This window comes from Priapulus caudatus, unplaced genomic scaffold, assembly GCF_000485595.1.
Source record: "Priapulus caudatus unplaced genomic scaffold, Priapulus_caudatus-5.0.1 Scaffold946, whole genome shotgun sequence".
Taxonomy (NCBI): domain Eukaryota; kingdom Metazoa; phylum Priapulida; class Priapulimorpha; order Priapulimorphida; family Priapulidae; genus Priapulus; species Priapulus caudatus.
The window spans coordinates 45,648-56,052 of NW_014578007.1; the positions used below are offsets into that span (position 1 = coordinate 45,648).

Sequence of the window (10,405 nt, forward strand, 5' to 3'; positions counted from 1 at the left end):
TATTCCGTAGTAATTAATTAGACTAATCGTGCTTCAATAAACTCAAAATTTACATAGATTATAGCTAAGACATGTGTCTATGTGTATCTAGATTTCTAGAAATGTAACTCAAATTGTTTGCGCCATATGATAATTTAATTGTACACTTTCTTACGGCCATAGCCGTGCGTATCTATTTGGAAACAACATGTCGTCTAGCGACCACGTGACCGATAGTTTTCCGACTCGTCATGGCGCAACTCTCTGTATATAGGGACCCTAGGTATGCTATGCTGCAAAGATAGCCCACCAGCTGCCTTTACACTTTGCTATAAACCCCTGTGGCAGAGCAAATGGCTTCACGGTTATAGTTTTTAGGCTAAGCTACAGGGAAGTGCCAGAACCTTGCAATATACTCAGATCCTAGAAGTCTGAGCATGCAACGCAACCTAGATATCATATGATATCGTAGCTCTGCAGAGACAGGTCGTATCATAGCTTATCACTGCCATACTGAGTGGGTCCCGTACTGGGATGTTCAATGTCCTAATATTGTTGGCTTGAGGTAGTCGACATACAAGTAAGCTGAGAGCTGGTCAACGTGTGTGGATGGTCAGTTTACATAGATTTTCGTGCTATGGTGGTCAATGGATTTGTTGCGATTCGCTAGGAGTGTCAAGAATTTTTTGGCATAATTTGTAGGTGGTAATGCAGGACCACTATTATTCATAGCATGCGAACGTGACCACAGAAACGAATTGCAATTATAACTAGCATTATAGGATTTTTAATTTCCTTTTCCATTTGTCTTTCAAACGTCACGTACATGCTTAATGTAAACAATGGTATTGTACTTTTTGGCATTCCCAGGAAACAAGGAGAAGGCAAACCGCTGAAGCAGCAGAAAGAAGGCAAAAGGAACTTGAAGGTCGCGGGGTGAAGGATCCCGAGAAATTGAAGCAAAAGCAGAAAAGGCGCCAAGAAATTGAGAACAAAGCACCGCAGGGCGAAGGTGGTGATATGCCACTAAAGGTACATTATTGAGCCGACTCTGCATCAACTCCTAATCGTGTAATTTCCTACGTAGCGAATACGCACGAACGAATTGCATTCGTAAATTTCTATAAATAGATTCAGTTTCTGCATATATTTTTTCATTGTTATAAGCTTATAATACTTTTAACACTGGAGAAAGTCTGTTATATAACGTGTTTTTAATATATTTTCTTTATTTTTCAGTGGCAAGTGTAATTAAAAGCCAATTGCACTAGGATAGTGGCCTATTATTCTTTTGTACTGTAAATAGATGGAACTTGTGTCAAGCTGCGTATAGATAAACTTCGGACTACAGGTTTTGCAGTTGTGGATATATAAGGATCGAATTTATAATATCTGAAATGCCAGTAGCAGTGAGATGTTGGTTTTTCACTGAATGTTAACGTTTCATGGCTACACGAGGTGCTGGCTGTTAAACCAAATGTTCTGTCATGTTTTAACTAGTCTAATTAGAGCCCATTACCATCTAATGCTTCACAGAGAATAATGGGAAAATGTGGAGAATAATATAGTTCATAATAAATGTGGTAAAATTAAGCCATACACAAATGTTCATGCTGAACATGTGGCCAAAGTCAGAGCAACATTTTATATCATAGCATGGTGTAAATTTTACTACCATTGACATACTATGTATTTTATATTAAAAAAATAGTTTAGTAAATAAATTTTTTAACTTCATACATGCTACTAGATTGATAACCTTTTATCAATCCTTCTTCAATTAATAATGGAAGCATGCGAACTTTGGCAAATTTAGCACGAAACAGCAAAAAGACCAGATATTTCTCTAAATTAGTATTTATCATTCCAAATTGGCAGTTCATTGGACTTGCAAATAGCAAGTGCGCATGCTAGGGATTATTAGAATAAGTGTCAACATTAATCAAACATGCCATTGTCAGTAAAATTTTCTGAATCTATGATATTGTTTTATCATTTTATCATTGTATGGGCTATAATAATTGATCTTCTTGTCAACACTGTTGATTCAAAGTTTTAGACAAGGTAGATACCTACTCTTAGTAATGCAATATATTACAAGCACTCATTTAGCTTCGGTACTCTATGCATATAAAACTAGAAAGGGCAGTTGTCGCCAACTATACATATGTATCCCCCGTGATCTAGTATGAATGAAATATCTCTGTAAGGACGTAGAAGGTAGGTAAAGTTAAATAAGTCACAAAGACAAAGGTTTGTTACACAACTCATCTGCCTGAGATGTGCAAGTATGTTAAAATTGGTTGCCTTAGGGGTTTTGGTACGCGACACACCTCCCCAAGATGTGTAAGTATACGAAGTTTTCTCGCGCTAGGTCAATTAGGGGCCGAGTTATAGAGCGGAAAGGAAATATGATGAAGGTCAAGGTAAATGTCAAATAAAGGTTGCAGTGACCTGGTTTCGGTACGCGACACACCTCCCCAAGATGTGTAAGTATACCAAGTTTGGTCGCGCTAGGTCAATTAGGGGCCGAGTTTAGTTATAGAGCGGAAGGTAAATATGATCAAGGTCAAGGTCAAATAAAAGCCGCAGTGACGTGGTTTTGGTACGCTGCGCACCTTCTCCCCAAGATGTGTAAGTAGACTGTTTGGTCACGCTAGGTCAATTAGGGGTTGAGTTATAGAGCGGAAGGGAAAGTGTCTGCGGCGGCGGCGGCTGGACAGACATGAAACCATAGTATCCCCGCCGACTTCGTCGCGGGGGATACAATAATATGGTTGTCAGACAATCCCTAATTGGACACGTGTGAGTGTCCACATTTGTATAAATGCTATCATGTAATAGACGTCTTTTTATTATATAGCATTAGACTGGAAATAGACATAAGTGTTCAAGATATTGTATTTTTCTATTGTGGATAAAACGAGTAAGCCAGCAATTGTGTATCACCCATATTATATAGAAAGATGATTGTATTGCAACTGTACAATGCATATGATGACAATACGGCTCATAAATTTGTTACTTTGTGAAATTAAGTAAATTTACATAGTCAAGGACCATATTTACTGATTATATGATGGAATCAACATACCCATCAACCAATATGTCAGTACCTATTTAAGCAACAGTATCATATACAGGTTTGATCATTTTCCAGGAAAACCTAAAAACCACGCTAAAATATAAGAACATCATAACTTATTGTAACTAATAATTAGCCTGTACACGTGTTTTACATGTATATACATATATGCAATAAGGTTCCTATGCAGGTATATGTGTACAAGTGCAGTTGAACAGCAACTGTGACTCGCCAACAATTTGTACCAGCAATTCAAGCTATGCAAAGATTAATGACCATTAATTCATTAGCCATCCGCTAACAGTTTATAGCTGGTGCATTTCCGTTTACTGACGTTCAAAAATATCAATATATATTAACATGTATAATAATATATATAATATATATCAATCATTAAAATAATTATATCTCTATAAGCTATATCGTGGGTGAATTCCATAACAAAGTTGTGACCTAATCTAGGTTTTATATTTTACAGTGTAAAAACTAAATTGATGGCTCAGCCACATAATAATTAATTCTGACATTAAACTAGAACCTATGTGAAGTTTTAATTTCCTTATCAATAGCATTTGCCAGGAAATAATGTTTTCTCAATTGAGTCGTTAACAGTTCACTAAGTTGCAATGTGAATCACATACGTGTTAACATGCCAAAAGCTAAAGTACTTCTATGATCTTTAGCATAGTTAACAATTAACAATCACCATGTTCACATTGATTTTGCAACCATACTGCACCGGGATGACAGGATGTTACCGTGACTCTGTGACGGACTTGCGCATACTGTTTTCATCATCATGGCCTACCCTGAACCAAAGGTGACCTCTCGTTGGCTTCTGTTTCCCACCCTTGGAGAACTGGGGTAGGAGCAGGACTGACTCCGCGTGCTGTCTCATCCAACGGCTGGTACGGAGACTGGTAGTTAAATGTGGGCCTGTGTGTCTGGAATAAATGAGTTCAACAGTCACTTAACTGTCACATGCCACCATGCAACATCCCTATTCTATACCACAGAAGCACATAGTGTATGAACTACAGAATACAAATCTATATTATTCCACTTAAAATCACCACTTTAACTCTTTTGTGCCTCAATAAACATGTCTGGACATCTTACCTGTTGCTCTGAATGTTCTTCAAAGACTGGTGGCAAATGTAAGGTAGGCTGGAATACATACAGCATCACCCAGAGTGGTAGCATGAACTTCACCAGCTGAAAGATGTTTTAACATTGTTAATCGCCACTTGTACTAAAATTTTGCTTGAAAACAATCTACTAGCACACATCAGCGGATTATTATACCTGTGATGCAGATCTACATGTGTCAGAATGACTTGCAGTTTTAATTTCTCAGCTGCTGGTGTCATCAAAGTAGAATATACCAAAACCTGAATTAAAAATTAAATCAAGAGCTAATAGTACATAGTGTATTTAACGGGAAAATGGAGAAAGAGTGCTACTTTATTGCAAAATTACTCGATTTTAAATGCTGGTCTAAAACAAGTTACTGAGATATTGATACTGAGACAAGTGGTTGGTCTTGTTTTATAGAGGAAAGAATGCTTGGTAACCCAATACTGTTTCAGACCAGCATTTAAAATAAGAGTAATTTTGCCATATTTCCTGCACTATTTCCTGGTTTTCCCATTAAATACACTTATTGTATTATTAGATCTTGATTAAATGCATATAGCACAAACTCACCATGAAGCCAAAAAACACCAATGAGTAGATGGTTTGGTTATGACTCTGCATAAAAAATGAACCTGATGAATGTGATGATTTCAATCATTTTGATCACACTTCCCATATTACAAGCACACAATTACATCTGCACATGGATGTCTTAACAATTACTATAAAATACAGAAAAATCTATATTGACATTCTTTATATGCAATTTAAATGCATTCATTTATCAGGACGATACCACTATTGAAGTATAACAGGCAGAGATAGGCAAACAAAATTAACAAAATAAACTAGATACTTACAAAAATACTGCTGCATCCGTTGGTGTGATTGCCAGCTAAAAATTTACAAGAAATGGTATGCACGTTTTACAAATAAAGCCATTTGGCCAATTCTTGCACATCTAAAATCATCGCCTCAGAATTAAAATAATATGAAATGGTGCCTATAAGAAATTTCTATGATAAGTAAACTTGAGTTGCATGAATATACTTCAGCTGCACTTACTGATCTGCATTACAGCATCATAAACCAAGCAACATGTCGCTGATAGCTCAAAAATCACAATAACGCTGAAACAAAGAAAGATAGCATGTTTATTTAAAAAAGCATTCAAATGTGATCACATTATATCACACATACATATGCATTTTCTATCTCTTGCTGCATGCAGATTCATTACTAGAATTGGGATGGTATGTGATCATGCACCTGTCCCTCTATCAGGGTGACCTGCTAGATTTCATGTTGACCTGCATCAAATTATTAAGCTGTGATATTAATTATTAATCTGTGATATAAGCATAGTTAACATAAATATGAGGTAAGAAATACGAACAGTCAATCCCGTACCTCCACAAGTCCAACTTTTGTTTCTTCTTTACATCTTCCATCATGCTAACTCTGTTCAGCTTCCGAGTAATGTAGATCCCAGCGATGAAGAAGAACTGCACTGTGATAAACTCAGGGGCAGACAGCATCAACCACCACGGTTCTGAAACACCAGCATATATATCGTTTGATGGTGGTGACAGTATTTACAAAACTAAATCTGAAGCTGAGAATTGTATGAAAACTGTTTTTATTAGCTCGCCTTGACATCGTCAAGATTAGCTATTGCTGTGGGGTGTCGTCCGTCCGTCCGTCCGTCCGTCTGTCAACATTTGGCTACGGTCAACGATAACTCAAGAACCGTTTGACCCACATGTTTCGAATTGCATATAGTTGTTACTCCTATGAGAGAGGTTTGAACGTACTATTTTGGAGCACGCCAGTCGATCTACTTTCGAGCCACGTCCACTTTTTGGCAAAAATGGAAATGGCCATAAGTCAAGTTCAGGTTCAACAGATTTTGCTCATTTCTGGTATGTGAATGAATGAGGACTGGCCCCAAAACATATCATACAGGTTTTGATATATTTTTTAATTATGCAAATGCATTTCAGTGTCTGCCTACGGCCAACGATAACTCAAGAACCGTTTGACCCACATGTTTAAAATTGCATACAGTTGTTACTCCTATGGGAGAGATGACAACGTCCTATTACGTTTATTTCGTCTAACTGGTTAACAACTCTACAATCATACCTATATACGTGTAATATTGTGTTTTAGATTCTTCGTTACAGTAATTTGACTGCAATATTTTATTGTTTTTATTTGCGCGATATTCGAAAACCAAAATGGCGATCATTTAGGCGTAGCGCCATCTCTCATCAAGATTTCAGACTTTCAGATATGAAACATTTATTTTCGTATCAAAACTTATCAAGAGCTAATAAATACCTAGAGTGTACAACGGGAAAACGTGTCAATGACACTGAAGCTCACCTTGGGTGGGATGGAAGAGGGAGGGGGGATATATAAAGCAAGAGTATATATGAGAGAACTCCCATTATATAGAATATCTCCCATTATATACTCTTGATAATGATATATGCATAAGTTCAAGAGCTAATAAATAACTAGAGTGTACGGAAAACGGGAAAATAGTGCTATTTCACGGCAACATTATTCTACTTTGTATGCGGTTTTAGACTAAGTTCATGGTATTGCGTTAAGCAGCATTCTTTGCTCTCTAAAATGAAAGTGTCAATGACACTGTAGCTCACCACAAAAAAGGACACAAATGAGTTAGTAAGATGAAGTCAGTTTTAATTGAGCAACCATCGACGTACATCATAGAAACGATTGCCATCTGTATATCGCAATAATAATTTATAAACCAAAATGAATCACAATTTGTGACCGTAGATGGCGCTATACCCACTTTGTAGCGATGGCGTTTGAAATAAATAGGTTATGCTGCGTTCCGACATGTTTTGTAAATCTTTACTTTACTCTAATATAGACGTTTTATCGGCAGGGTGGAGAGGAAATACCAATTTTGCATTAAAGATATTGTCAATGAAATCTTGTAAAACGAACCAGACGAGTGTGACACCCCAGACTGTTTGTGTCTATATAATATGCTATATAATTGCCAAACCCTACCTAATTTGCATAATTTTTTTTTAAATATCAAAACCCCTAGCCCTTATTCATTCACATACCAAAAATGAGCAAAATCTGTTGAACCTGAACAGACTAATGGCAATTGCAATTTTTGCCAAAAAATTGCCGTGGCTCGAAAGTACGTCGACTGGCGTGCTTTAAAATAGGACGTGTAATATGGGAGCATAGCAGTAACAACTATACCCAATTTCAAACATGTGGGCCAAACGGTTCCCGAGTTATCGTTGACCGAAGCGAAATGTTGACGAACGGACGGACGGACGGACGGACATACGACGGACGACGACCCATGGCAATAGCTCAGCTTGACGATGTCAAGGTGAGCTAATGAGACCAACCGCTTGTCTCTACGATACTACTAGGCCAAGATATTGGAGCGTAATCATGCCTCCCACATGCCTCACGCCGCCTCGCATCCACAATATTCACTACCCTTCTCGACTTTTGCGGGTTAGGAAAGTCGCTTTGTGAGAGTTCGGTTTTTTTCCGCGATAACTTTATGAATGAACGGCGTTTCGGTTATCACGGTGACTTTCGGGGGCATCGCCTATGCCCTTATCTCCCATTATCTTTCCTAGCACGGCTAATGCCCGTCATGATGGAGCTGGCAATGTTTTCTAAATTAAGTCTCTACAATGCAGCTCAGTTACTATATGGTGTAGTAAGAGTACCAAATTTGGGCATGTGACATCAATTATCAGTGCTCCAAGCGGCGACGGAAAACGATAGCGAGACCCACAAAAGGCGAGAAGAATAGTGAATATTGTGGATGCGAGGCGGCGTGAGGCCTGTGGGAGGCATAATTACGCTCCAATATCTCGGCCTAGGAGCATCGTAGAGACAAGCGGTTGGTCTTATTTTAGAGAGCAAAGAATTCTGTTTAACGCAATACCATGAACTTAGTCTAGAACCGCATACAAAGTAGAATAATATTGCCGTGAAATAGCACTATTTTCCCGTTTTCCCGTTGTACACTCTAGGTATTTATTAGCTCTTGAACTTATGCATATATATCATTATCAAGAGTATATAATGGGAGATATGCTATATAATATAATGGGAGTTCTCCCATATATACTCTTGCTTTATATATCCCCCCTCCCTCTTCCATCACACCCAAGGTGAGCTATACAGTGTCACTGACACTTTCATTATGTACAACAGCATATGTATGAGTTGTTAAACTATAGTTATCTGTAAACTATCATCAAGCATATCTCATGGGTCATCCATCATATTAACCTAGATCTACCTGTTTAGCAAATTATTGTACCTATATCAATTTATAGAAAGTATATGGGGAAATGCTCATGACCACACTAAGACCAACTTAAATTTAGGCATATCACATATTTTCTATTGAAATAAATATGGTGTTGTACCACTTCCAACTTAAAAGAGATAATAATTTCTACATTATTACCCAGAACCAGATCTGTAGGAATGAGCTAAGCAATAAACTGAACTACTCAGTAATTGTTTCATTGCCTTCTTTGTTTCACTGTCTATCGAAGTAGCAATTATGTTACCAAACACGTAAACCCACCAAGGCATTCTGTCCAAGTGCTCTTGGCAACAATGATTGCTACGCTGACAACAGTAGTGAAGTACATCAATGAAGCTAGTATCGCAGGCATCACTATTCTGAAATCATAAGAACAGCACGATATATTAAAGTGCAGCTTCACAATATTTACATCTACATCGATCTAGTGGTTCTCTACTGAATTTAATTTAAAATGTGCACCAAAGAATGCTAAGTACCTGGAGCATATATTTCAAGTCGAATATTATGATGTTATGATATATGATTACTATAAAAAATTAACAAAATAATGGTCAACAATAAAAGGTCAAGCAAGTCTGACAACTTTGCAACCCATAATAAACCTGAGTATCACTGATGACTGAAAAATTTATAATAAATATCAGCATGACAGTGAACTATAATTAGTAAGATTAGAGTAAAGCACTGTACTTGGAAAGGTACTCCAAATGAAGAATTCTAGCAGCTAGCGTCCAGTGAAAATGGCAAACGGCCAGAAACTGCACCAACTTCAGATACTGTGCAGCAAAATCCAGCTGGGCAAATGCACTCACCCACAGCCAGTGGATTACCCTGCATAATGTCACACAAATTAAGTTAAGGCACAGAAAGCAGTCACTTCTGCATTGAGTTGTATGCTTTAATACTTCATGCTAATTTGGACATATAGGCTGCATCCATTGTGCCACAACCACATGCAGGTAAAAACTTTTATAGGGCAAAATTATTATCACGGTCTGTTTGGAAACCAGAACTAATAACTGAAGACTAAAGTGTAAAAATTTCGCCAATCACAAACAGAACTTTACTGATCACACATGGTAAAATTCTTTGACAGTAAGACACAGTATGTACTTACAATAACATGCACTCAAAGGCAGCGCAGTAGAACACTATGTAGAGATGAATATGATGATGTCTAACCATGTGAGACTTAATCAGTCTGGCTATGCATAGCAACCCTGTGGCGGCAGTGAGGGCTGACAGCACTGCTTCCCTATGGCAGACATTTCAAACACGTATTAGTTACGTGGAATGGGCGTTGTTATCCTAAACAACATTGTTACTTATTTATTTCCATCCACTCATGAATGCATCCGCCTCGTGAAACGGTAATATATCAAAAGACCCGAGGACCAGAACGCATGACAGAATGTGAATGAGCAGATCAGAACATATATATTGACGGTAGCCTCACAGCCTTGTCGGACTACTCATGCATGTGAGAAATAACCAGATAACATATTTTGGCTCATGTAGAAACTTCATTCTCTCAAATCCTATAAGATTGTGTATTATTGGTATATATTTTCTTCAAATAATAGGAATGTATAAATAGCATGATGTAATTATCAAAATAGTTTTACATTAGGCTGCAAATAATATATGTGCAGGGGTAGAAATTTACTTGTGAACAAGAGAGTCCAACGGACTCCCTGCCCTCAAAAAGAGAGAGTCCGCAGCAAAATGAGGGAGTTCGCAGTCTGAAGTTCAAAACTAAAGATCTTAAAGGGAGAGTTTACTCTAGGTTCTAGGGTTATTTTCAGCTAATTTAGGTTATAATTACGCTACATAAAAAGTTTCAT

The 10,405-nt window shown here is 37.6% G+C and overlaps 2 protein-coding genes across 5 annotated transcripts in view; one reads left to right on the plus strand and one right to left on the minus strand.

Moving 5' to 3' along the window:
- LOC106814566 (small VCP/p97-interacting protein-like) overlaps positions 1-1,959 on the plus strand; it is an 8,931-nt gene extending 6,972 nt beyond the window's left edge. Inside the window, exons 3-4 of the mRNA XM_014818897.1 lie at positions 850-1,011; positions 1,219-1,959. Coding sequence (XP_014674383.1) covers positions 850-1,011; positions 1,219-1,230 — 174 coding nt within the window. The 3' untranslated portion in view covers positions 1,231-1,959. The remainder of the gene's footprint in view (positions 1-849; positions 1,012-1,218) is intronic.
- A 909-nt stretch (positions 1,960-2,868) lies between these two features.
- The window catches only part of LOC106814572, a 14,082-nt gene continuing 6,545 nt past the window's right edge, over positions 2,869-10,405 (minus strand). For 2 of the 4 annotated variants that reach the window (XM_014818911.1, XM_014818908.1), the window contains exons 2-10: positions 9,679-9,816; positions 9,252-9,392; positions 8,820-8,917; positions 5,612-5,753; positions 5,267-5,331; positions 5,062-5,096; positions 4,772-4,816; positions 4,184-4,279; positions 2,869-4,008 (exon numbers count right to left, since the gene is read on the minus strand). In XM_014818911.1, the coding sequence (XP_014674397.1) occupies positions 3,862-4,008; positions 4,184-4,279; positions 4,772-4,816; positions 5,062-5,096; positions 5,267-5,331; positions 5,612-5,753; positions 8,820-8,917; positions 9,252-9,392; positions 9,679-9,746 (837 nt within the window). In that variant the 5' untranslated portion in view covers positions 9,747-9,816 and the 3' untranslated portion in view covers positions 2,869-3,861. The remainder of the gene's footprint in view (positions 4,009-4,183; positions 4,280-4,771; positions 4,817-5,061; positions 5,097-5,266; positions 5,332-5,611; positions 5,754-8,819; positions 8,918-9,251; positions 9,393-9,678; positions 9,817-10,405) is intronic. The other 2 variants (XM_014818910.1, XM_014818909.1) reach the window with 2 other exon arrangements.